The following is a 25,244-nucleotide window of genomic DNA, read 5'->3' on the forward strand; positions in this document are numbered from 1 at the left end:
CTCCTCTCTCTCATCCCCTCCCCTCCCTTCCCCTCCCCTCTCTTCTCCTTTCCTTTCCTGGAGCTTGAGATTGAACCCTGGCCTGTGCATTGAGCTACATCCCCAGCCTTTTTAAAAAATTTTAAATTTTGAGACAGGGTGTCACTAAGATGGCTGGGCTGGGCTCAGACTTTTGATCCTCCTGCCTCAGCCTCCCAGAGTGCCAGGATTGCAGATGTGAGCCGCTTGCCCTGGCTAAAAAGCCTCTTTCTCTCTCCATGACCTTGTAACCCTAAACTCAGGTTGAGAAATTCATCTTTATTGTTCATGGAGCAGGAAGGGAGGCCAGCAAAGGGAGAAGCCGCTCCGAGGACTCCGTTGACCCCATCCTCCATGGGGGCTGCATCCACTTCCCACCTGGAGTTAACTCAGGGGCCTCCAGGTGCCCCTGCTCCCCTTCCCAGGCACCCCAGGGCCTGTCACGAAGTCCGGCTGGAGCCAGCCCTGTCGCTCTGCCTCTGGGCAGCAGCCAGAGGTTCAGGCCTGGAAACTCAGGCTCTGAGGGCCCGGGACCGAGTCCGGTCCTCCCTGGGAGAGTCAGGACGGTGCCGCCTTCTGGGGCTCAGTGGGGGCCGACTGCAGGGTCTGGCTGGGCACTGATGCTGCAGGTTGGGATGGGAAGTCCTGTGGGGTTGGGTGGGCGGGTGTAGGAACCACTCATTTCCTGCCCCAGCCATCCCCAGGCCCCAGATCACTGGGGACTGTCTTCCTGCTTGGAGCCCCTGGGGTGCATGCAGGGTGCGGTGCCCCTGCTCCTAGTTCTGTGGGCGACAGCCTGGGCCTAGCTACGGGGTGGGGAGGAGAACTGGCTCCAGTTCCCTCCACCTGTGCCCCAAGAGCAGTCACCCCACCTCTTGAACTCAGGCCTCTCAGGCCCCCAGGCCCCTCTGGAGCAGGGCATCTGGCTTGGGGGAACCACACGGGGGTTCCCACCCACCTGGATCTGGCAGAGGTCGAGCAGGGTGCGGACGCCCGCCAGGCACCAGAGCTCGCCCAGCAGAGACACGAGGAGGCCCAGCAAGTCCAGCCAGCGGCCCACGGTCAGCAGCAGCACGAAGAGGCCGCCCATGCGCACCAGCACCGTCTGCACCTGGCTCTGCATGCTGAAACGCTGTTGCCGCTGCTCCTCTGGGGACGTGGGGCCCGTCACGGCCCACCCACTGCTGCTGCCCAGGCCTGACCGCGTCCCCGGGCCACCCTCCTCCATCCCCAACTCCTCCGTGCACACCTGGAGGCGCCAGGGACTCCTGCCTCCCCCGGCATGCTGCCCAGCCTGCACCCTGCAGACCCACTGGCATGGGCAGGGGTCACGCCAATTCTTCTCTTTCCCACATGTCCCTGTCTGCTCCGTCCACCAAACTCACCTCAAGCCCAGCCGCCTTCTGCCTGCCAGCGGCCTCCTTCAAGGCCTCCCAGATTTGGTTCTTTTGTTTGTTTTGAGACAGGGTCTCACTATGCTGTTCAGGCTGGCCTTGAGCTCACTTTGTAGCCCAGGCTGACCTGGAATCACAGCGATCCTCCTGCCTCAGCCTCCCAAGTGCTGGGATTATAGGTGTGTGCCACTACTCCCGGCTTTCAGCTTCAGTTTTGACCCTACAATCCAGTGTCTGCTGACCAGCTAATCATGTCAACAAGATGAGGTCATTCCTCTGTTGATAGCCCTCCAGGGCTTCCTACTACTTTCGGAAAAAAAGAGATCCTGCCTCATTGGCTGGCTTGGAGTTGGCCCAAGCCCACCCCCAGCTTCTGTCTCTGACTCACTCCCTCTTGCCTATCACCCCCAGCCATCCTGGCTTCCTTTGTGCTCATTCCCACCTCAGGGCATTTGCACTGTCTGTTCTGTCTGTCTGAACTGTCCTCCTGGCCCTCTGCAGCCAGACGGCTCTTCCTAGAGGCCGGATCTGACCGGATCCCTCTCCCCTCTTAGAAACGTGCATGCTCTCGCACGGGGCTGCCTGGGAGCCTGGCCAGCCTCAGCCCTTCCTGTGGCGTCGGCAGGACGATGTCCCGGCTCCCACTGCTGTCTGCTGAACGTGCCCCGAGGTGATCAGTGCGAGGCTTCTCCTCTGCACCTGGCGGAGGGACCCCGGCCCCAGGTCCTCACCCTGCATGTAGATGACCAGCAGCGTGTAGCATATGGTGAGCGGCGTCCAAAAGCGCACGGCCTCCGAGGTGCTCAGGAAGTCCTGGTTGATGAGGGCCACGGCCGCCAGGTTGCCCACGGCGAAGGCCACAGCCAGGGCGCGGCCCAGCAGTCCGGGGAGGCGGTAAGCCCCTGCCAGCAGGCCCAGGCAGACCCCACAGTAGCGCTGGCTGCTGTGCAGCTCGTAGAGGCGGCAGACGTGGTGGCAGAGGCGGCTCGCGCCTGCGCGGAGCAGCGCGGCCAGAGCGAGGCTGAGCAGCAGGCTGAGCGTGCGGTGCGGGGCGCCCTCCTGCAGGAAGCTCAGCCCGCAGCTCAGCCCGCAGCCCAGCGCGTACTGGCTCAGTAGGTAGAGCTGCAACGTCTCTAGGCCCCGGGAGTCCTGCAGGAAGTGGCGGGCAGTGGCTGTCTTGTCCAACGGCAGAGGACTGGAGCCCGAAGGGGCCCTGGGCACCACCCCTCTGCCCATCCCATAGCTGCAGGGAGCTGACTCAGAGCCTCAGAGCCCTGGATTCACACCTGACCACCCTCGCTGGTGGGTGACCACGGACAGGCTGTGTGCTCCCTCGGAGCCTCAGTCTCCCTGTCTGTAAAGTGGGGATCACGCAGCAAACCCTTGCCCCCTCTGGCTGTGAGGACGAAATGAGACGATGGCCTCAAAAGAGCCAGCGCAGAGCCTGGCTCGGGGAGGCTCCGCACACAGAGCCGGCGTTGTTTCCTTGGGACTGGCGCTGTCTCGGGTGTGAATGGAGAAGTGACTTTGGCCGTCAGACGGAAACCTTATTCTCAGCCCCAGGGAAAAGGGGGCCCAGACGACAGGGCCCAGCTTTCCCGTGCCAGGGGCCAGGGCCGGGGGTGACCCACCTGCCCCGCAGTCTCACCTTGCGCAGTGACAGCAGCGTGGACACGGCCCGCAGGGAGAACTCCAGCACCACCAGGGCAGCCACCCGGACCCCCACGATGGTCAGGAACAGGGCCAGGCCCGCCAGGTGCACGGTCTCCAGCAGGGCCCACTGGGCCCGAAGCCGCTCCGTTTCTGTCCGCCGCTTGGGGTCACTGTCAGGGCAGAGAGCAGGGCCACCAGCCTCAGCCTCCGCAGAGAGCTGAGGGCTCGGCAAGGGGCTCGGGCAGGGGCACTCACTTGGCACAGCCCACGAAGAAGTAGACCTTCAGGAGGCTGTTCAGAACGGAGACCCCGAAGGCCCCGACGAGGCCTGCGAGGACGGAGCGAGGGAGGAAGGGAGGAGGCCCAGGCCAGTGGGCATTAGGAGAACGGGGACAGGAGGCAGGGCTGGTACCAGGGCGGCCAGGCGGCCAGGCCCAAGTGGGTGGGCCCACCTGGTAGCGGGGGAGGGCGGGGCCCAGCAGGGTGGGAGCCGGCACTCACCTTGCAGGAGCCCATCCAGGAGGCTGCAGCCCCACTCCAGGGAGGGGAGGCCGGGGAGCCAGGAGGGGAGGGGCAGCAGGGAGAACATGGCAGCCCCAACCCGGCCCAGCCTCAGGCCAGGTCTGCGCGGGACAGACTGATGACGTCACCGGGCAAAGGTGTCCGAGGAGGGCAGGGGAGGGGCCGGGAGCGGTCAAAGGTCCAGGAGCGGAGAGGAGAGGCCGGGTCTTAACCTTTCCAGGCTGCGGGAGGGCAGGCCTAGCCCCGGGCCGGGGGACACCAGGGTCGGCGGCCGCCCCTGCTCCCCGTGGGCGGCACCGGGTCTCTGCCCTCCATACCTGTTAGTCTGCTTGCTTTCCTCTCCCAAAGGGCTTGAACCCACAATGCCTACTGGAAGCGCAGTTCTCCTTCTGTCCTGCCAGCCCAGGCGGGGCGCTGCCCCTCTCAGCTGGAAGGGCAGACCCAGCGCTCTGAGCCCAGGGTCTGGCAGTGGGGAGGTCTCCCCACAGCCCGAGGTCTCTCCCGGCCACCCAAGTTCGGGGTCACTCCCTCCTCCTGCGGTCTGGTCGTCCAGCCTCCCTAGGCCTCGGCTCTGGCCTGGTCGCACGTCCCACCTAGGCTCCCCCTGCCCGTGCCTGTGGGTCTGCCCCATGGTCATCGCCCCCGTGTCCACCAGGTGGCAGGCGGCACCTGGCCCGGTGGCTTGGGCCCCGGCCCACAGGGATCTCTGCTGTCCTCCCTCCCCAAACTGAAAGAACAGAGTGGAGGCGGGGACAGACCTTCACGGAGGTGTCGCTGAAGTAACCAAAATAGAAAACTTTATTGGTTTGGAGTGTGCGGCGGGGTACGTGCTGTGGCAGGGTGTGGCGGCGCAGGCCACGGGCTGTGACTGGGCTGTCCGCCTGGGCAAGGCGCTGTGTCCACCTTGCGGCACAAAGGTCAGTGCAGGCCGTTGGACGCGCCCGTGGCGGAGGGCGGCTGCGCTTGGCCAAAGGGCTGGGCTCTGTGCCCGGCCCTAGCCTGGCTCTGCCCTACCCCTCTCAGGGGCGTCCCGAACTCCTTTAGGAACCGTCAGGAGTCCTCAGATGGTGCCGGGTGAATTGTCCCCAGATTTCCTCCCGGGAGCCCCGGCTGTGACTGCTCATGGAGGGTGGCAAAATTACTCGGTGGTTAAGACGGGTCAGTGGGGTGGGCTCGAGTTCAACACGACTGGTGTCCTTCTACGAGGAGGTTAGGACACAGACGCAGGACACACAGAAGGACAGCCACGGGAGGACGCAGGAGAAGGTGGCCTCTGCCAGCCCAGGACAGAAGCCTCAGAGAAAGCAGCCCTGGGATGGCTGTAGCTCCCGGCTAGAGGATACAGCCAGCATGCCCGAGGCCCTGGGTTCTACCTGAGTGTCAGGAAGGAAGGGAACGAAAGAAAGGGAAAGAGAAAGAAAGAAAAAAGAGAGAAAGAGAGAAAAAGAAATGGAGGAAGGAAGGAAGGAAGGAAGGAGGGAAGGAGGAAAAAAGGAGGAAGGGAAGAAGGGAGGAGAAGGAAATGAGCCCTACCAGCAGCTGAGTCTCCAACTTGCAGCCTGCAGATGTGAGAAAATAAATTTCTAGTGTTTAAGTCCTGGACTACGTGGCACCCTGGTAGAGCGGCCCTAGATACAAGACAGGGAGCGCACCAGGGGCTCCTCACCTGGACAGGGGCCCCTAAGGCCTGCTCCAGTCCCACCACCCCGGTACAGCAGTACTCTTGTCAAAAGCCCAGGTCCGGGCAGGCAGGGCGAAGCTCCAGTCCTGGCTCTGCCGCCCCGCAGCTGCGTGGCTTTGGCCAGGATGCCTGTCACGCTGTCGGAGGGCCCAGCGAGCTGGAGCGGGAGAGTGGCACAGCTCCCGGCAATACTGGTGCCGCAGAGGCTCCTGAGAAGGAGCCAGGAGCTGGGGTGTGCTGGCCCCGGACCGAGAAGAACAAGGATGGAGGGGTGGTGATTCCGAGTGGATGCTGGTCCTCCGGGGCTGGGTTGACCAAAGCAGTCGGCACTTTCCCTGGACCTGTGCAGGACCTGGGCCTGGGGTCTCGACCATTGCTCTGGCCTAGGTGTCCTGGTGCTGGGCCCGGCTGGCTAGCTTTCGCAGCTCATCCCAGAAGAGCATGCTGAGGATGGTGTGGGGGCCCAGGCGCAGGTAGGCCGGGCCAAGGCCCTTGTAGAGCGCTGAGGGGCCCTCCTGTTGGCAGATCTTCACCAGGCAGTCGGCGAGGCCCCCATACAGCTGGCCCTGGGACAGACAGAGCGTGGGAATCACTGCGAGGGTCTGAGGCCCCAGCGGGCCTGCCCAGGGGGGGAAGGGGGTCATGACAACGGCAACATTGTCATCTGTGTGTATCTGTGTGTTCGGGGTGTGCCCGTGTGTCGGAAGAGGCATCTGTCCTCCGCCGGGCTGATTCTAGACAGGGGGCCCAATGGGGTGGGATGCGAGAAAGAGGGGCGTTCAGGCAGGCACAGCCCTCTGTCAGGGGGCTCGACCTGGCTGTGGACCTGGCACCTTTGTCCTGGGCACATGTGAGGCTGGCAGTGCCATAGGCAGCCATGGTTCCAGTCTCGGCTCCCCCAACTAAGCGCTGGGTAACCTCGGGCAAGTTGTAGGGTGTCTCTGAGCCTCAGACTCTTCATCAGGAGAAAGAATAAAATCCAGACGCCAAAGGACGCAGCACATGCCCGGGACTCGCACGTCACACCAGCCCGGTCAGGGTGTCTGGGTGTTGGTGCATGTCCCAGCTGTGTGTGTGGGTATGAGTGTGTGTGTTGGGGGCCCTCCCTGCTCCCCGGTCCTCCCCACCCTGTCCCGCACTCACCCTGCCAGCTCCATCCACGGGCTGATTGTACAGCCGTGTGCTGACCACGTCGAAGGGGGTCATGACAACGGCAACAGCTACGCTGCTGATCATGCCCCCCGCCAGGGCCACCAGCCAGCTCTCCTCCGGGAGCCACTGTGGGAACGGCATAGGCTGCTGACCCTGCAGCTGCCCTCTTCACACCCTTGGAGTGACCTCCCCAACCCCCAGCACGGGGCGGTGGGGGGGCTGGAAGGGCTGGGGTCAAGGGGCAGACTAGGCCCCTCCAGCCATTCCCCTCCCCGCCCACAACCCTGATTCCTTCACAGCTCTAGAGCTCACTGGCGACCCTGACCCCCACTGGGCCCGAGGGCCAGGTCACCGTTCTGATGACAGAGATGGCGCTCCAGCTTTCTGCAGGGCTCCGCGTGTCACCCTGGACTTCCTGTGTGGAAGCAGGCAGGTGGCCCCCCGGCCCCTCACCTGTTGCTCCTGTACCCAGGCCTTGGCGGAGGCGAAGGTGGCCAGCTGGGTGGCCGAACCCACCATGACTCGGGGCACCGCCCCGCCCACGCCCCGCCACAGCCCCAGCAGGCCCTGCTGCCGCCAGATGGTCTCCAAGGCGCCCAGGACGCTCTGTGGGGAGAGGGCATGGGTCACCGGTGCCCTGCCGGCCTGGGAGCACTCAGTGCTGCAGCCCGGCGCTCTGGGCAGGGGCTGCTCACCTGGTGCTGGTGCTGGTGCCCCACGGCCATGGCGGCCACCGTCTGGGCCTGCAGCTGCGTCTTCACCTGTGAGAGCAGAAGGCACAGAGGGTCGGAGGGAGCCTCGGGGACGAGCTGGGTGTGCGGAGGGCGCAGCGCCCCGAGCCCTGGGGGTGAATGGCATAGGGTCTGGGTTTGCTTTGTGGCGGGAGTCCTTTACCCTCCTCTGGCCTCGGTTCTGTCACCCCTTGAGGACTGAGTGAGATGACTGCCCACGGCCTGGACTAGGACGCAGGAGCCCTTGCCTGGCCGCAGCTTTGACTCCTGACTTACACTAGGCCACACAGGACGAAACATGACCAAGCCAGGTCATGTGCCACACGTCTGCTGCCACCCTCCATCCTGTCCCCTGGGCCAGGACCAGCGGGTGGGGACCTCCGAGCAGCGAGGGTTAGGGCAAGGCCCTAGAACCAAGGGGCACACCCCAGTCTGGCTCAGATGTTCCCTAGGGCTGCCCCACCCAGCTTGCCCCACCCACCCGAGGCCTGGAGCCCTGGTGCCTGCAGAGCCCTGCAGGGCTGGGTCAGGGGTGAAGGACAGAGATAACACTCACCAGGTAAGCAGGGCTCCCCACAAATGCTCCCAGTGCCCCAGCCACGGCACCTGCGACCACAGTGCCCCCTGGCTGCTGGCTGAGGCCAGCTTGGCACGCCAGGCTGTAGCAGTAGAATCGGACACCATTCATGAGGCCCTGGTACAGGAGGCCGGCGGCCAGCCCCTTCTGCAGGCCCCGCAGGCCGTCTGCACGGGCCACAGCAACCACCGAAGCCACCAAGCCACGGTAGAGCCGAGGGTAGGTACCCTTGGCCTGCAGCTCTCCCTGAAGCTGCAGCCGCGTCTTCACCACCTCCAGGGGGTTGGTGAACAGGCAGGCCAGGCAACAGGCTGAGGCACCAAGCACCAGGTCCACCGCCGGAGGAACCGGCTCCACAGCCTCCATGCCCGGGGCCAGGTGTGCCTGGATCAGGGGCACGGGTCAGGCCATAAACTGGCGGTGTTCAGGCTGTCTGCATTCCTGCTGGGCCGCAGGGCTGGAGAGCAAGCGAACCCGGGCCCATGTCTGGAAGACAGGTCGCAGCTGAAGGCAGCAGCTGCCCTGCGGCCCCTGCTCTATCTTGGAAATCCACCTGCTCTGCTCAGCAGAAGGGGTCATGGAGGCTGGACCCGCCTCCTCCAGCCCTGACCAATCCCAGCTGCCTCTGGCCCACAGCCTGGACCCTGGGATCTGGGGGAAAGATCACTTGGGACTGGAAGGAGTGTGGGGGCAGGGAGAAGGTGGCGCCAGCAGAGGCACCTCCTCCTCCTCCTGCCTGCTTGTCTTCCTGTCCTGCTCCAGCTGGGAGTCCCAGATGCAGGACGCGCGTCTTGGGAAGCCCCTGGCGCAGGGCCCATGGGCAGATTTGCAGCTGTCCCGTCTCTACTCCTCCAAAGTGTGACTCCACCTTCTGGACCTCAGAGTTCTGGCCTGACTACCAGTCTATGATCCCACGTTCCGCAAACACAGAGAAGGGCCCGGGAGGCCTGAAGAACTAAACTTTTTTGAGCGGGGGACCAAACCCGCGGCCTCACACACGCTAGGCCTGCGATCTACCCTGCGCTACACACCCTACTGCAAAGCCCCAGGTGCTGCTATGCGTAAGCGGGCAAACACTTCCTCTCTGAGCCTCAGTCCCACTCACTTGTACAATGGGGACACAGTGACCCCCCACCTGCAGGGGGTTCCTTCCAGGATCCCAGTGGAGGCCTGGAACTGCAGATACCACCGAACTGCGTGTGTTGTTGCGGGTGTCTCCTTTCCTCCTTAGAGAACTTTCACTTTTTTCTTTCAGTACTGGGCAGCAATCCCAGGCCCTTGCACGTTAGGCAAGCGCTCTACCACTGAGCTGTATTCCGGCTGTCACCATTCCCTTCACTCATTCATTTTTACAGCATTGGGGATTGGACCCAGGGCCTTTGCACTGAACTACATCCCCAGCCCTTTTTTAAAAAAATTTTTTTTAAATCTGGAGACAGGATCTCAGTTGTCCAGGTAGGAGTCCAGCTTGTGATCTTCCTGACTCAGCATCCCTCAGAGCTGGGATTACAGGTGTGGACTACGGCACCTTGCTTCACCTTTTCGCCATTCATTTCAAGGAAGCACTGAGGGCAGGGGTGCAGCTCCGGGGCAGAGCCCTTGCCTGGTGTGTGAGACCCTGGGTTCCACTTCCATGGGGTGGGGAAGGGAGACAGAGAAAGGAAGAGCGCACTCGCCTTGCATCTTGGGACCATTATTAGGTGAGGCAAGTGCTATCTGGACACAAGCCCTGTGATTCCACCACAGTCAATCTGACAGAAGGGCGTGGGTACACGGGCGGGAGGAGTAACTCACGCATGGTCAGGGGATTTCATCACACCACTCAGAATGGTTTTTTTTTTTTTGCCCCAGTGGACCTCCCATAACTGAGCTGTGGAAGAGACACTGCCGATGAGGCAGACCTGCTACAGCTGCACCTGCGTCAGGAGGGCCTCTGGAGACTGGTGTGAGAAGATGCACCGACACAGCGCCCGACCCAGTAAAAGGGGGCCGTGTCTGTCCTGCCTCTGGCTCCTGTCACCCCACCCCTGCTTCCCCCAAAACGCCAGGGCCCTGGGTACGATGGCGATAGAAAACTAAGGGCCTCTGTGTGAGAAGTGACCTAGCCACATGGCCACAATGACTGCCCACTGCCCCTCCCTGCACAGCAGCTGCAGACATGGGGGTGCAGGGTCAGGGTAAGGGCCTCCTAGGGCTCGTGATCCTGCAAGCCACGGCTGACCCGGTTCCATCTGTCCACGCAAGACAGCCGAGGGAGGCACGTTTGCAGAACGGGAGGAGGCTCTCCAGCCTCCTCACCCTGCTCAGAGACAGCCAGTGACAAGTCTTGGCAATGTACCATATCTGTTTTATTTTTAAAAACAAAACCCAAACCATGGGCCCCTTCTCCTGAGGGTGCTGACAAAGCCCAGGGAGGGCCTGGCTCCGGCTGGCAAGGGGCCGTCAGGAGATGTCAAGGTGGACACCAGGCTGGTAGGCTCTGCTCCTCTGCCAGGACCTCGCCCTCCCCTTGACTCCTGCCACAAGGAGCCAGCTGATCCCTGGGTCCTGCCGGCTCTGCTGGGTTGGGGGAAGGCAGGGCAGGCCGCGGGCATGCAGGCCCCTGGCAGGCAGCTGTGTGTGGGGTGGATCAGCGGGGAGGGAGGAAGCATGCACAGACACTAGTCCTCCAGCTCCTGTACAGCCAGGAGAGTGTTCCAAAACGAACAAGGGTGGCTGGGCACTCAGGATCCCCAGCAGGCCCTGAGCCTCTGCCCAGGCCCCTGACCCAGGGGAGGAAGGGGCTCCCACCCTCCTGGTCCTTTTGCTCCCTCCTTAGAAGGATTCTCATCGTCATCCTGAATAGACGGTGGCCCGGGAAGGAAGTGTGCGTCTACAGAGCCCACGGGGCTCAGACCTCTGCCCTGGCGACCTCGAGCCACTACCCATCAGGCAGGATACCCAGGGTGCTGGGCACCACTTGGGACCCCTGAGAGTGGGGAGGCCCGTCTCAAGCCACACTCATGGTTCTGCCGCCGGGTGCAGCCGGGGGCTGTAGGAAGCGTGCGGGGGCCTGGCTCCCGGGCGGTGTGATGACACAACTGTGCTTTCTGCTCAGCCTGCTTCCCCTCCCGTCCACCTGGGATGCCACCGAACTCCGCCTCAGCACCAGGGGTCCCGGGAGGCTCTGCCTCGGCAGAGGCTGTCGCTCCGCTGCCAGGCGCTGTGGATGAGGCTCAGGGCGTCCTCAAACTTCTGCCTGCTGGAGGCTTCATGGATCGCCTTGTGGGGCAGGTCTACCTGTGTGGGGGCAGGCGGCGGTATGTGAGGGCTGCAGGCTCCCCAGCCCCACAGGCCAGTCCTGGCTCTGCCTTGACCCTCCACCCCTCCCCTGGGAGCAACTTCTCCTTCCTGGGCTTCCCCAGGCTGACTGCGGCAACAGCTCCGAAGCCCTTCTCAGGGCCGGGGCCCTCCCATTCTGCACTAGGCTCCGGAGCAGGGCAGGGGCCCTGCAGTCCAGCCCCAGGTCGGCTCAGCCCCGCTTCATGCTCTTCACTGGGGCTTCGGTCAGGAACTGCATCTCCCGGCTTCCCAGCTCTATTTTCAGTTCCCAGCACAGACCCGTGCAGTCAGTGCTTCACCCCGTGCTTCTGTGCCTCTCCCACAGCTGCTGGCACCCGCTGTCCCCAGGGCCCTAGAGGTCAGGTCAGGTGCAGGGAGCCGTTGGGGCTCTCGGGCAGCTAGGTACCTGGTAAATGGCTTTCCACCCAGAGTTCAGTGCAGACAGGAACCGGTCCAGTTCAGAAGTGCAGCTCAGGTAGATGACCCAGGGCGCGGGCAGCTGCAGGCTGTCCTGGGAGAACTCCTAGGGAGCCGGGCCCAGCTGAGCAGAGGTCTCCTTCCGCAAGGCCTGTGCCACCCCCAGGGCACCCCAGCTCACCAGGACGCAGTACTCCTTGCCCGGCTCCATGGAGACAGCGCTGATGTCGGCCAGCCTGGCCGTGCCCAGTGAGCGGAAGAAGCTGGTCTGGCAGTCCTCGTGGCACGTGAAGAGGCGGTCCGCAGTGATCACCAGGCAGCAGGGGATGCAGGGGCTGGGAGCGACCCCCTGGGGGATGACCTGGGGCACGGGCAGGGGCATTCTTGGGTGGTCTGCACCAGAAGCCAGTCAAGGGGCCTGGCAGGCTCTGCTCCCTCAGGAGTGTGGGTGAGGAGAGGCAAAGGGGGGTCCTGAGCTCCAGGGTCCCCCATCTAGGTCCTCTTGGGTTGCTCTGTGGCTGGCATGGGTTTGGGATGGCCCAGGGGTTCCTGGTGGGTGCTGGCAGGGGAATGGCAGGGCAGGAGACGCTCACCCCTTTGGACACAGCCTGGCAGAGGTGCTGCATCCAGTCGGCCATCTCGGCTTCGCTCTCAGCACTCAGCTCCAGGCACGGCCGGTCAGCGAGAATGACCTGGAAGGCGTGGGGCCGATCCGTGGTGTTGGATCTCCGGCAGCCACCGCACTGCTCCCCCCTGGGCCAGAGGAGGAGGGGTGAAACGGGAGCGAGGAGGCAGGGGTGGGAGCCCCAGGGGTGGGCTGGCAGCATGCGGGTGGGTGGGAGCCCCAGGGTTGTCTAGACCACTGGGGGCGGTGGACCCTCGCGCCCCACCCTTTCCAGGTAACTCATTTTATCGCCAGCATTTCTGGGTCCCTGAACACGGCCAGGCGAGGGTGTGAGAGGCAGCTCAGCTCTGCTGTTCAGCCCTGGTGCCTGCTTATCCACACCTCCTCCCACAGGAGCTGCCGGCTATCAGACGGGACCCTCCCCAGGCAGCGCCTCCTTCCTACATCCCCCTCCTCGGCTCCTCACAGCCTCAGCTCAACAAACCTCAGCAAACTCAGTGACCACTGCTGGGTGGGGTGGATGGGGCTGAGGGGCAGAGACTGGACTGGCGGAGGGACAGGGAACACGGACGCTCCGGGCCCAGGCTCAGCCGGGGCCGTGGGCTTCGGGCAGCAGCGTCCGGCCTCACCCCTGCCCAGCACCCATCTCCCGGACACTCACCCCATGTTCACTGAGAGCAGGGGGATGACATCGGTCCGGTCGGGGTACTGGTAGAGGATCCCATTGCTGCAGGGCACAACACAGGGGGTGAGGCTTGGCCGAGGGACGCGGCCAGGCAGAGTCCAGACCCCCGAGGTCCTCTACACTGTGGCCACGAAGCCCAGGCAGAGGAGGCCGGGGCTGTTTTCTACGGAAGGGTGGTGGGAGGAGTCCAGAGGGGCAGCAGGGGGCCCGGCTGCACAGAAAGGCCTCCAGGCCGGGCTGTGCCCACCCCAAAGCTCGCGGAGGAGGAAGGCGCCTCCCCCAGCCTCTCTGCTCTGGGCACGGGGCTGCTGGGCGCCCACCTGAGCACCACGAAGCAGGTCTTCCAGTGCTCCTTGCCCAGGTAGGAGGTGCCCGCCTTGTAGTGCAGCACGCCTTCTTTGGAGACAGCGCCCTCGGGGGGCGAGCAGTGGCAGGGCCCGGGGCGCAGCGCCTCGTCCATGGGGTCCTCCCAGTGCACGAGCCCGTAGAAGTGCACAGTCACAGAGGATGCCTGCAGGTGGGGACGGTGGACAAAGTGGTGAGCCCTGAGCCAGGCAGGTGGCTGGCCGGGCAGCAGCAGCAGGTGCTCAGAGAGCAAGCGCTTTAGCCCAGGACACACCCTGCAGGCAGGAGGACCGCCCTGCGGGTGGGGCTGGCGGCTGAAGGCACTGTATCCCTTAACCCCAGCGCAAGGGGCCGCCCACCACCGAGCCTGCGTGGACCATGCCCATCTTCAGCTGCTGACCTCACACTTGGATTCCTGGGCCACAAATTTGGCCAGTGCCAGCTTCTCCATGGTGGCATCTGTCAGGACGCTGGGGTAGGGTGGTTCCCGACAACCTTTGATCATGGCTGACTTCAGAGAGGCCAAGAAGAACCTGCTCAGGGAGTGAGGTATGCTGGGAGAGCCCGGAGACAGGCACTCAACAGACAGGACTCTGTCCCGAGAGCTCCTGCCGGGACAGGCCACGGAAAGGTGGCAGAGGGGCCTGGCGGGAGCCATGTGGTGGGAACCCTTGGCCATCCAATGTTGACCCGAAGAGGCCTGGCTGTTCCCTAATGGGCCAGAGGACCTGGATCTGGAAGGAAACTGGGACAAGGTGCTGTCAGCAGGCCTTGGGTGGCGGAGCTGTGATGATACACCTTGCTTCATCACACGTAGGACGTGTGTGTGAATGTCTGAGGGCACCCCCATCCAGCCGCGGGCTCTCTGCCTTCCTTCTGATGGATAAGTCACGCTAGCCCCCGCCCCGTCCAAAGATCACAAGGGTCAGTCTGTTAGTGACAGTCCAGACGGAACATATCTGCTCCCCACTCTGTGTCTCCCAAGTCCTGCCCTCCACCCCGCCATAGCACGCAGGGGCAGATGCCCGCCGTCCAGTCCTGTGGAGGGGTAGGGCTGACACTCACTCAGCCAGGGCCACATCGGCAGTGTCCAGCAGAAACTGCTTCCTGCGGTTGGTGCACACCAGCTTCACCGTCTGCTGGTCAAGGCCGACCTGCCGCAAGACACCATGTGGGGCTTGGCCACTGCTGGGCAGAAGCGGCGAGACCCACAGGGAAGGAACAAGCACACCTGGGGTCACTGGGCCCCTGAGGCCTGGGGCCAGCAGGAGTTAGGGAGGGCAGTCAGCCCTGTGCCCTAGAAGAAGCTTTCTTCACACTTGGCCCCTGGTCCCAGTGCACATCCAGAAGCCTAAGAGTTCAGTTGTGCCCAACCCTGGGACACGCCACGCTCTGCAGCTCTGAGGGTAGGTGGCCCGGGAAGCCCTGTAACCAACTGCGGAGCCTGCACTCACCGACACATAGTCAAGTTCATTGTAAGAAACAGCCTCTTCCACCAGGTATGGCTTCTCTGTGGCCCCTGAGAGAGGAGACCCCAATGCCTATTACCCCTTGGCCTCTGCTCCCCTGGCCCCATGCCTAAGACCCGGGCCCCTCACAGGGAGGACCCTCTTTGCCTGCCACTGAAAATGGCAGAGTAGGGAAAGGACATGGGGCGCTCACAGGGCAGAACCCCAGGCTCAGCCAGCAATACCTTCCTGGGGGGCCATTTTCATCGTTCTATGCTACTCAGAGGAGAGAGGACTGGGAAAGAGGTCTGAGCCCCAGCCCACCCTCGGTGGGGGGCGGCAGGCACCTTTGCGGAGCAGGTAGACGTAGCAGTCCGTGAGCAGCACGTACAGCAGCTGCAAGTTGCCTTCCATGTGGCCGGTGCTCATCTGGATCATCTGAGGGGCAGCACAGGCGCTCAGGGCTCCCGCTGCACCCCAGCCAGCCGCCTCCCCCAGCTAGGTCTCCACCCACCCCCGCACTTCCTGGGACTTACTTTGAACAGCTGCTCCTCATTTTCCCGGAACACGTGGATCATCAGCAGGAGCAGGTGATTGTTGTCTACCCTGTGAGGGGCAGTGTGCAAGGGCGGGAGTCACGGCAGTGGAGATCACACCTCTTCCCACCTCCCACCCCAGACTCAAACTTCAGAGTGCTGTGCTTAGTTTCTTAGGAGGTCAGAGGCCCCCGTCCCCTGCTCCAGGGACGGCAGCCTCCCACACCAGTGTGGACATCTGCTCACCGGAACTCGGAGGAGTGGGTTATTTCAGAAGGGCTTCCCTGGCCCTCGTCCACCCCTGAGTCCTCAGCGCTGCTCAGACACGGGCTGGGCTGGTCCCCCTTGAGAGGGCAGGGAGGCTCCTGGGTCTGCGGCTCGGGCTCGGACCCGGACCCAGGTCGCTCACGGGCCAGAGGTGGCTGGGAGTCCTCTTCCAGGGTCTCCAGCTCCTGAGCCGCCCCCAGCGCATCCTCTAGGAGCCCAGGTGTCTGTCCCTCTCCTCCTCTTCCCTCTTCTTGGCCAGCAGCCTCAGGGCCACCAGGAACATGCAGCGGTTGGCCAGGCCCTGCAGGGTCATGGTGGCCGCCACCTGATGTAACAGTGCTTGGACTCTCGATGGTAAAACGGTAGAAGTCCATGGGGGCTGGAAGCCCCTCACTAAAGTCACAAAACGGTGGTTTCTCCGGGGCCTCCCCGGAAGAGCTGGTCCGAAAGGACTGGTTCGGGGGCTCAATGTGGGAGCTCCAGGTGCTGGGGTCCAGCTGCCCGTGGAGCTGGTCAATGACCTTTCTCAGGGGCTGTCCTAGGCACTCCATGGAGGTGTCCTTCATCTCGGGGATCAGCAGGCCCACCTGGCCGAGCTCGGAGTGCTCGCTGCTTTCCGCAGTGCTGCCGGGCCCCTCGCCCTCCTCCGGTGGGGAGGCGAGGGTGGTGTCCGGCGAGTCCCGCCCAAGGCCCGGGCTGCTGACCTGGCTGTCACCATGCCCTTGCCTGGCACCTGGCTGCTGGCTGGAGACTGGGTGAAGCGGACTTGCTTCCTCATCTGGTCTGACCTTCTTCCTCTTGCCCATCTTCTTCTTCCTGGTGACCCTGTGGGAGTGGTGACGGGGAGATAGCACACCCAAGGGCCGTCCCAACAGACCAGGCAGGCGGGGAGCGACCCTGGCACGCGCTCTCTGAGGGCACTGCCGGAAACTCCGTGGTCCTGGACAGTGTGAAGGAGAGGCCAAGCCCTGAGGGGTCCCTGGTGCCAGCAGAGGCAGGGTGAGAAGGGTGTGCCTGGGGGACAGCGCGAGGGATGCGGGCAGTAGCCTGGGAAGCACTGAGCGGGTCCTATGATTTCAAGTGGATAAACCTGAACCAGCTGTGCCTAACTAGGAGACAAAAACAGCCTAGGCGACTTAGCGAGACTCTGTCTCAAAATTTTAAAAAATGTTTAGAAAGGGATGGGGACGTAGCTCAGTGCAAAGGCCCTGGGTTCAAACCCCCACCCCAACAAAACTTCAGAACTGCCTGAGGGTGGGGAGGGCCTACTTCTCAGTCTCTGGAAGATGCTCCACTGCCCTCCAAGCTGCCCCTGGACTAAACAGGACACTGGCCATTTCTCCCTGGCTCTCCCTGCTGACCTGATGACCTCGAGCTCTGTGCAGGCATCCGGTGGCTCCAGGGCCTGGGACTCCCCCTTGTCCTGTGAGGTGGTGTGCACCGGGGTGGTGTCGGAGGAGGACACGGTCTCAGCCTGCTCCTCGTTGAAGGGGTTGTGGCGCTGGGTGGGGCTCCTGGTGGATGCCTTACTGCTGGTCGGGTCCGAAGCAGTTGAGCGAGGGCCACTGATGGTGTCTGTGAGGTCTCCATCTGCTGGGTCCAGGGGGTGGGAGATAGCCTATCAAGCCCAGCTGGCATCCCACAGTGTGCCTTATCTCAGGGGACAGTAAGTCCCCCAGGGGAAGCCTGACCAGGGTGGACCTGTTTCAAAAGCAGAAACCTCAACCTGCCAGGACAGAGATTTGTGCTTTAGGAGAAACCCAGGGGGCCTCCCCCTCCACACCACTGGGGCCCCATCTGAGCCCACTATCTGGCCAGGTTCATAGCCAGGGCCCCATGAGGCTCAGGCCCTTAGGCAGGTGGCTGACACCTGCTGTGTGGTTGGGAGCTGTGAAGAGGAGACGGGCACCGTTTCTGGGTTAACGGTGAGCCCTGGGGCCCGCCTTCTGCAGATGCAGTGCCAGCAGCTCATTCAGCCCTGCTCTTATGAGCACAGCTGAGCAGTAGCCCAAGGCCTCTAACCGGCCCCTTGCAGACAAAAGGCAACAAAAAAGAAACGAGAAAAACAGAGGAAGAGACCAGAGGACACGAGGGGCAGAGGCTGAGAGGGTGCAGGTGGGGGGGCATGCGGGAAGGACAGACAGAAGGAGCCAGAGGCAGAAAAGAGGGAAACAACAGGCCGGGAGACCACGAATGAGATGTAGCGGGCCAGGGGAGGGGGCTGCCCACGACACCCGCGCCTCTCTCAGGGTGCGGCTCTTCCCCAACACCCGCTCCTGGGGTCCGGACCGATGCCCGCGGGGGTGGGGCTGAGGACTGCATTTCAGGCAGACCTGTCTGTCACACGGTCGCCCGTGGCCTGGCCTTGGGAGAGGTGCGAGATGCTGCTGCCTCTCCAGAGGAAAGCTGGCCTCATCACCTTCCTCACATGCCCCCTTCCTCCCGAGTCCCTTGAACAGGCAGGGGCACCTGTGTGACCGGCACACAGGCCGTGTACCACGCACCCCATGCAAGCAGAGCGGTGAGCCCCACAACTCCACCAGCCTGGGCAAGCCCTAGTGACAGTGGGCACAGGCTGCTCTCGCCCCCTTTGCCAGCGTGGGGACATCTTGCTGCCATCATCTCCCAGGAGAGGCGGAAATGTGCTTCCCGCAGCCCCCGGGCAGGCCTCAGCCCACTGGCAAACTCTTAGTGCATCTGAAAACCACCGGCAGCCGCCTGTGACGCGGCACCTCATCCAGGGTTTAAAAGCATACTGCCTTTTGATGGAAGGACCAGGGAGGCCCGTCAGCTCTGCCAGGAAAACACTAGTGACCTGTGAGACTCTAGAGAGTCCCTTGTGACTCCAAAGAGAACCCCTCAAAGCCTGAGCTGCGCCCAGCCCTCTGCTCCTCCTCCACACCTGCAGTTGCTCAGGGAGGGGTCCCGGGAGGCGAGAGTGCAGACCTGGGGTATGGCGGCATTAAGCCTGGGATGCCCAGCCGCTCTGGAACGAAGCCAAAGACCATGGAGCAGTCACCCCCTCCCCACCCCAGGACCCTGCGTTTAGACTTGTCCTCAAGTCCTCCTTTCCTCCACGGCCTCCGCAAGCAAGCTGCCGAGGGCATGCCAAGGAACGCTTCAGTGCCCAAGGAGCTTAGGAAAGCCGGTCAGGGTTGACAGAAATCCCACCCTGCCCTGGGCCCCCGCCTGGCCTGAGCAAGCATACAAGTGGGCTGCTAGTTGTCAGGCCGCAGGGAGCTCTGAAGGGCTGTGAAAGCAGATCAGGCCCCTTTTGTTAAGTGACTGCCACAGGTACATCAGGAAGGGGGTTAGTTGTTAGATCAGAGGGAAAACCCAACGCCCAGCACATGTGCTGTAATAGAGGCTGAGGGCCAACAATGTCATGATGGAATTCTGGGTTCCAGGCTAATTTAAAGAAAACAATGAGACTGCAATGCTACTCTCTTGGCCAAGTGAAATAATTTATGTTTCCCAGAGCTGGATCTTACTTCCCGCAAAGTTAGGCTGTTTCAGACTCATACTACTTGGGAAAGATCAGATAATCTGATCACCCACCCCTCAGAGATCAGGTCTCTGGTACTCAGGATGGAGCCACCCCTCCAGGCTGGAAGTGGCTCCCTGAGCAGGAGGCTCTTTAAGAAGGGGAATCTGGAATGGCCTCACATTTAAAAAGGAAGCATTTGCCGTATCAGAAATACACCTACTTTGAATAATGATGGCAACCTGGGAATCGCTTGATGAATTCAGACAAGCCCAGCAGTGGGTTATAGCAGAAAAATGCTGAAACCCTGCACTTCCCAGAGGACAGGGGGAAGACTGACAGATTTTATTTTAACCTGTTTAAAACCTCTTAGAGAGGGCCAGAGATATAGCTCAGCAGCATAAGCACCTGCCTGGCAAGTGCAAGGTCCTGAGTTTGATTCCCAGTACCAAAAAAAAAAAACAAAACAAAATCTCTTAGAGGATCTCCCTGTATGAAGTTTCAGCTATATCTCACTCAGACCTCAATTGCTTTTCTCTCTTTTTTTTTTTTGTCCTTTTGAGACAGGGTCTCACTATGCAGTTCAGGCTGGCCTTGAGTTCACTTTGTAACCTAGGCTACTCTTGAACTTGCAACAATCCTCCTGCTTCAGCCTCCTGAATGCTGGGATTACAGGTGTGTGCCACCATGCTGGGCTTCTCAATCTCTTTTAAAAAATATTCAAGAGGGCTGAGCACAGTGGGATTATACCTATTATCCTAGGTGTTCAGGAAGCTGAGGCAGGAAGAATCCAAGCCCAGCCTGGGGAACATAGCGAGATCCTTGCTCAAAAAACAAAACCAAAATGAAATAAAAAATGGGGAAGGACATTAGGAATGGACTGCTGCAGAGAAAGAATCGAGCCCTCTGTCTGTCTTCTGGGTGCTCATCTGGAGCTTGCACCCAACATGTTTAAAGGCACCACTTTCTAGAACAAGTCTCTGCTCGCTCAGTCAGGCCACCAATGCCCCACAAGCGAGCAGGTGCCCCTGCACTATGAAAATGTCACTGGCATGACAATCAGAGAGGGTGACCTGGCATCCCCTTATGCAGACACCTAGTGACACCCCAGGCCCCTGCACTGGGAGAAGGGAGTGACCTAGGGCAAAAGGCCAAGTTCTCCTGCTGCAGAATTCCATCTGTTAGAGCACCAGAGTGGCTTATTATGATCATGGACATTATTATTATAAATAATAAGGAGCTGATTTTGAAACATGCAGCAAGCTTGGCATGGAAACGTTGCAGAACAGGAAAAGAGGGTCCCAGAGGACTCTGTCCCACCTTCCCAGTCTGTGCTGGGTACAGACGGCACTGCTGGAAACACATCTCCAAAATCATAATCTACAAAAATGAGGGACAAAACTGAAGATTAGAGACACAGGCAGTGGAAGGAGGAGGGTAGGGGTGATGGGTGGGAGCCATGGGGGGGAATAAGAGAGGGAAAACGTGAACTTTCCGCATTTCCTCTGACGACCTCAGGGAACTTCCTAGCAGCCTGGAGGCCCAGCTCAGGCACTCACCCCAGGGCCTCTGACCTTGGGGAAGCTTTGGGGGCCGTTCATTTCCAAACCCAGAGTCTGGCTATGGCAGAGAAAAGCCGCGGCTCCCTCGCACCTAACCTCCTTTTCTATCCCTTAGCTCCCTTCCTTCTGAACCCTCGGGGTAACGAAGTCCTGCCTAGCATCTGTCTCCAGCTGCAGTGTCTAAACTGCTGAGATGAGAGGGGCTCAAGGAGCCTGAGACAGACCATGGGGTCAGGCTGCTTCTTCAAGGCAGACCAGGAGGCTGACCCAAGGAGACTGAGCTGCCGTCTTCTGCCTGCACAATAAGCAGGGAGGTTTTGCAGACAGCAAATGGGAAAGTGACCCCTCCTGGGACATATGACCCATAGCCCAGCCAGAAACAGAGAAAGAAGAAGGTCAAGGTCTTGATGCTGAGGCAACTCTGAAGCCTGGGCGCTGAACCTGTGCTCGGATCCCCTTCCCTTCAATGATGTGACAGCACCCAGTGGGGATAAAGTGGGGGAGACGGCCGCTTTTACAAATGAACACGGAGGCCTAAGCTTTGAGAAAAACCAGGCGGTTCTAATAACTGCAGGATCAAGACATGACCTACAGCTTCTCCCTCAGTTTCTGACGCAACAGCGCAAGCATCCGCACACAGCAAGTGTACGAGGGGCACACGACAGACCACCGTGAGTGTGCCCTGTGCTGTGCGCCCTCTCCTGCCTCCTCCCAGGGTTGCTCAGCCACTTCCTGCCTGGAGCCTAGGGTAGGACGACCTTCCCGAAGCAGGCAACACTCACCCTGACGATGCCAGGCGCCTTTCCGGGGCACACTGCTGCTAATCCCTCTCTGCTCAGATAATTTCCTGGGTGTGTGCCTAGAACTATCAGGAAAAGTATCTAAAATTCATAAAATCCTGTTCCGCTTTTTTGTGACTGGAATCCATTTTTTAGCCACCACAGGAACTTTGAGGAAATCTAGATCTGAGAAACAGCCAGTGCTGTCCAACTGCAGTCTGACCACTACAGCACGGCTGCCAGGGAGACACCACTCGGCCAGGGCGAGGCAGCTCCACGGTCCGTGACAGGGCAGAAGTGCGGCTCCATTCCCCAGGGGCCACTTACCCTCGCTGGATGGGGCAATCGCACTGTCATCCCATTCGAGGTTGGTGGAGGTGACAGAGTTGAAGGAGTTAAGGGACAGGCTGTCCGAGCCGTGGACTGAGCTAGGGAGGCGGTCTTCAAAGTCCAGCAGGTTCTGCGGTTTGTAGTAGTCAGGCATGTAGGGGGCCAGGTCTAAGTAAGGGGCATCCTGGGGAGAGAAGGAGAGAGGGACGTTCAGAAGGGGCCTCAGGTGGGCCACACAATGTAACCTTCCATGGACAGCAGAATCCAAGATCGGGAGGCACAGATCTGTCACATTCTCCCCTATTCTTTCTCTTCGGGAAAATCAGTGGGTTAATGTAGTAAATTCAGAGACAAGCTGCTGAAGAGAGTATGGTGAAGGGGTCTGGCTTGCACAGCTGTGCACTTTGGGTGACAGTGCTGCCGCGCATGTGCAGGGCCCTGGGTTCCAACCCCAGCACCACCCCCACACACAGGAAGGAGCTGTCAGAGCCCACAAATGCCCTGGGATGCCTCCTCGATCTTTCTCTCTATTAAAACCGCTCATTTTCTTCAAGTCCTACTACTGCCAAGCTTCTTTTTCAGCGTGTGCTTTAGGACAGGGACCAGGGAAGGTAGTTTAGTCAAGACGAGCAGCACATTCATTCTAACGAGCCTGAGCCCGAGAAGTGCTCTGAAGCCCCTGGGGGACAGCACTCTGCCTGTGCACAGGGCTCCCGTGTGTCCATGGCTTCACCTTCTGTGGCTTCAGTTCCCCACAGTCCCAAAATATTAAGTGGCAACTTCCAGAAATAAATACTCCATAAGTTTTAAATAACTTGTTCGGTTATAATTTTTCTGTTTTACTGTTAGCTATGACTATTATCACCTACTCTGCCCGATTTCTTTTTTTTTAGTTTTTGGTTTTTCTCCAGTACCGGGAACCGAATTCACAACCTTGCGCTTGCCAGGCAGCGCTTTGCCGCTGAGCTAAATCCCCAGTCCCTATGCCTGATTTCTGAATTAACGTTATAAGAGGTGTGTAGAGGGTTCGGCACTATCTGCGGTTTCAGGCAGTCACAGGTCTCAGGGTGTGTGCCCCACGCAGACGGCCGTATAACTGCACAGTCCACGGAGTGAAGGAGGCTAGGGAGTCTGAAAAGGGCAGCAGGGAGTACACTGGGTGGGAAGCATGGGGCCAATGCCACTTGCCAGAATTCTAGGAAACACAGGGATAAACTCACACTGTCCCTCTTACACACTTAGATCCTAAACATGAAGGCAAATCCTCCGGGGATCAGATACCCAGGCAATGTGGCTTTTCACCATGTTGGAAAGGGATAGGAAGAAGTTACCTGAACCAGGAATTCTTGCCATCAGTAGGGCAAGAGAGAGAAGCATCCCCTCCATTCAGTTCCACTGACCTGGAAGCCCTTCCCTCACTTGAACAAACAGGCATTGCTCAAGCTCACGATGGCCAGCAATCTCCCTGAAGGACTTGAAAAATGAAGCCCCCTGTTTCCACTGCCCCATCCTCTGTTTCTTCCAGAGGAAGGACGTCTCACCAGCTCCAGGTCGAAGCGAATGAACTCCAGCCCAGACACCAAGGTCAGGAAGAGAGTCAGGTGATCGTGGCTGCAGACCAGGGCGTTCCTGCAAGATATAAGAAGGAACGATGGTGCTTCTGGGTCTGGCTACCAGCTGAGCTCAACCTTAACAGTGAGTCAAGTGTTTAGAAACTGGACACAACAGCCCTAGCACCCGAATGGCACCCAGTGTGACATAGCCGTCCTGCCTTTCCTTCCAGGGTTCTCCATACTGGTCTAGCCTGCCAGGGGCTCCAGAGACAGGCCTGGAGCACGAGGCGAGCAGGCTCTCAGCAGCAGCTATAAATACTCTGTCCCTGAAGCAATGCTGGCAAAGGCTGAGGCCAAGGAGGAACATTCAGTCAGCCTGAGGTCTGGGCGAACGGTCAGGCAGATGGAACACGAGACTGTACACAGGAGCCCAGGCAGGACCTCAGCACTCCTCGAGGAAGCCACCACACTGCCAGCAAGCCTGCTGCGGCTCTCTGGCCATCAGTGCTGCGTCCTCAGCAAGGGATGCCAGGCTAGGCCTCTCCTGGCACACAGCAGACACTCACCTGACGTAGTACTTCTGCAGCAGGCCCAGGTTCTCCTGGAACAGCCTCAGGTAGCTCTCCAAGGAGTTCTCATTGAGGGCCAGGTAGAGCCAGGCCCGGCCTGCAAACGGAGGCAGGAGTAACTCAAAGGTGGTCTGTCAGGGTGTGGCTTTTGTTTTCTGCCAAGCAAGGGCAGTAAGGAAAGAAGGACCGGATGAGGGACCAGTACACCAAGAGCTTAGGCCCGAGCCTGTGGGACAGACTGAGAGGGCAGATGGCATACTTCACACGGGCTGAGATAAGCAAGCACGCTGCCCCGACCCTGTGGGCTATCCTAGGCCTAATCTGCAGAGAAACATGACTCCTCCTTGTGTGCGCCTGGGATGTGGAGTCCTGTCCTCCACCATGTAATGCCTCTCTTCACTGATGCATCCTCAACAAGGAGAAAAGAGGCCACAAGCAGCAGGCCAGCACTTCAACCCCGCCGTCACGGACATCACGAGGCAGTTGGCCTCCAGAGGGAGGGCCTGGTTGGTCCCCACCTTCGTCTCCCTGCCACAACTCACTGCGCCCCAGGTTGGTGGCCACGTGCTGCAACACCTCGATCTGCTTGACGGCCTCTTTGCGGGTGAAATGCACCACGAGCACCCAGTAGCCAGATGAGAGGTCTTGCAGTCTGTGAGGACAGGACAACTGTGCTAGGGCCTGGGTGGGGTCACCCCCGCAAGCTGCAGACGATAGGCCCCCCGGGCACCAGCCTGCCTTCACCCCATCCCTTCCCAATCGCCCTGCTCTGCTGGGGTGGGTGCCTGAGCTAACCACCTGGCCCTCAGCACTCCCTCGCCTACCCGTACAGCAGTGCGTGGTCCAGGTGCTCACACAGGCGCTGCAGGACCTTGTCGTGGTTCCGGATGGCAGGGGTCTCGTCCTCGCATGCTGCAAAGTAACTCTGTAGCTGAAAGAGAAAAATAAAAGGATAAAGAGGAGGGCTACAAATGCCTGGAATTAAGGGAGCTAAGAGAACCACCAGCGAATGATGCAGCCACGGCGACCAAATCAGAGTCCCCCTCAACCTGCCCTACTCTGCTGCGCTCTTGCTTGTTCTGGGGTTCCAGGAGGCAGAGGCCTCCTCCCAGCCCCACTCTCGAGAGGCCCTCAGGAGCATGGTGCATGATGACAACTGGACGCTTGCGGGGGGGTGGGATTCACCGCCTCTGCACAGGTGTCAGGTGGTCCTGGGCTTCAGGCCAGGGTCACATCTGCACAACTCCAGGGTCACCACAGACAGGGCCACCTATTTAAATCCCATACACAGAGCTATACAACATGCTGGCCCTGCTTGGGGCTGCCCTCTGCACACAGTAAAGGCTGACGGGCCTGCTCCAATGCCTTGTTGCCAGTGGCTGACATGAACACCAGATTTGCCTGAGGAAACTGGCAAGGCTGGGTGCAATTCTGGGCCCACAGCAAGGACACGTCCCAGTCTGGACTGCTGCATGGAGATTTGGACAGCAGGTGAGATGCCCCCCAGCAGGGAGCAGGCCCATCAGGCGAGAACTGCTTCTCTGCCTAGCTGGGGAACTCGGAATGAGTCTCTACAGCCGGAAGTGAGAGAGGGA

The 25,244-nt window shown here is 60.7% G+C and overlaps 3 protein-coding genes across 5 annotated transcripts; all 3 read right to left on the reverse strand.

Moving 5' to 3' along the window:
- Positions 1-277: 277 nt before the first annotated feature.
- Positions 278-4,303, reverse strand: Tmem82 (transmembrane protein 82). 2 transcript variants are annotated; one of them, XM_005409860.2, is made up of 6 exons: positions 3,567-3,895; positions 3,321-3,393; positions 3,061-3,235; positions 2,144-2,561; positions 977-1,167; positions 278-663 (listed from the first exon to the last, which is right to left on the reverse strand). In XM_005409860.2, exons 1-6 carry the CDS (start codon positions 3,652-3,654, stop codon positions 577-579), a joined length of 1,032 nt encoding a protein of 343 aa, XP_005409917.1. In that variant the 5' UTR covers positions 3,655-3,895; the 3' UTR covers positions 278-576. The 2 variants fall into 2 exon arrangements, with proteins under 2 accessions (XP_005409917.1, XP_013362872.1); XM_013507418.1 differs by lacking the exons at positions 278-663; positions 977-1,167 and adding an exon at positions 3,905-4,303 and having other exon boundaries at positions 1,529-2,561; positions 3,567-3,702.
- A 733-nt stretch (positions 4,304-5,036) lies between these two features.
- Slc25a34 (solute carrier family 25, member 34) lies at positions 5,037-8,808 on the reverse strand. 2 transcript variants are annotated; one of them, XM_005409861.2, is made up of 5 exons: positions 7,708-8,803; positions 7,116-7,181; positions 6,874-7,026; positions 6,412-6,546; positions 5,037-5,834 (listed from the first exon to the last, which is right to left on the reverse strand). In XM_005409861.2, the coding sequence occupies exons 1-5, from the start codon at positions 8,092-8,094 to the stop codon at positions 5,652-5,654; spliced, it is 924 nt and encodes a 307-aa protein (XP_005409918.1). In that variant the 5' UTR covers positions 8,095-8,803; the 3' UTR covers positions 5,037-5,651. The 2 variants fall into 2 exon arrangements, with proteins under 2 accessions (XP_005409918.1, XP_005409919.1); XM_005409862.2 differs by lacking the exon at positions 6,874-7,026 and having other exon boundaries at positions 7,708-8,808.
- Positions 8,809-10,054: 1,246 nt separating this feature from the next.
- On the reverse strand, positions 10,055-24,580 carry Plekhm2 (pleckstrin homology domain containing, family M (with RUN domain) member 2; the record flags this gene model as incomplete). The annotated part of the gene is given in 19 exon segments (XM_013507397.1): positions 10,055-11,007; positions 11,456-11,572; positions 11,648-11,827; positions 12,060-12,219; positions 12,753-12,818; positions 13,097-13,287; positions 13,522-13,654; positions 14,187-14,275; positions 14,576-14,640; positions 14,917-15,007; positions 15,106-15,175; positions 15,352-16,197; positions 16,734-16,962; positions 20,177-20,236; positions 21,525-21,711; positions 23,069-23,156; positions 23,647-23,746; positions 24,192-24,301; positions 24,474-24,580. Coding segments are annotated over 19 exon segments (3,027 nt in total), but the record flags the coding sequence as incomplete, so codon positions are not given.
- Between the last annotated feature and the right edge of the window lie 664 nt (positions 24,581-25,244).

Source organism: Chinchilla lanigera, unplaced genomic scaffold, assembly GCF_000276665.1.
Source record: "Chinchilla lanigera isolate Chin_1 unplaced genomic scaffold, ChiLan1.0 scaffold00126, whole genome shotgun sequence".
Taxonomy (NCBI): domain Eukaryota; kingdom Metazoa; phylum Chordata; class Mammalia; order Rodentia; family Chinchillidae; genus Chinchilla; species Chinchilla lanigera.

Bases quoted from the DNA above. Each gene is read 5' to 3' on its own strand.
- Tmem82 (XM_005409860.2), bottom strand. From the start codon at position 3,654: ATGTTCTCCCTGCTGCCCCTCCCCTCCTGGCTCCCCGGCCTCCCCTCC. The intron at 3,236-3,320 runs GTGAGTGCCCCT...CTGCCCTGACAG, and splicing joins TTCTTCGTGGGCTGTGCCAA to TGACCCCAAGCGGCGGACAG. The intron at 664-976 runs GTGGGTGGGAAC...CCAACCCCACAG, and splicing joins TCGACCTCTGCCAGATCCAG to GACTTCCCATCCCAACCTGC.
- Slc25a34 (XM_005409861.2), bottom strand. From the start codon at position 8,094: ATGGAGGCTGTGGAGCCGGTTCCTCCGGCGGTGGACCTGGTGCTTGGT. The intron at 7,182-7,707 runs GTGAGTGTTATC...CTGCTCTCACAG, and splicing joins TGGGGAGCCCTGCTTACCTG to GTGAAGACGCAGCTGCAGGC. The intron at 6,547-6,873 runs GTGAGGGGCCGG...CCGTTCCCACAG, and splicing joins CCTGGGTACAGGAGCAACAG to TGGCTCCCGGAGGAGAGCTG.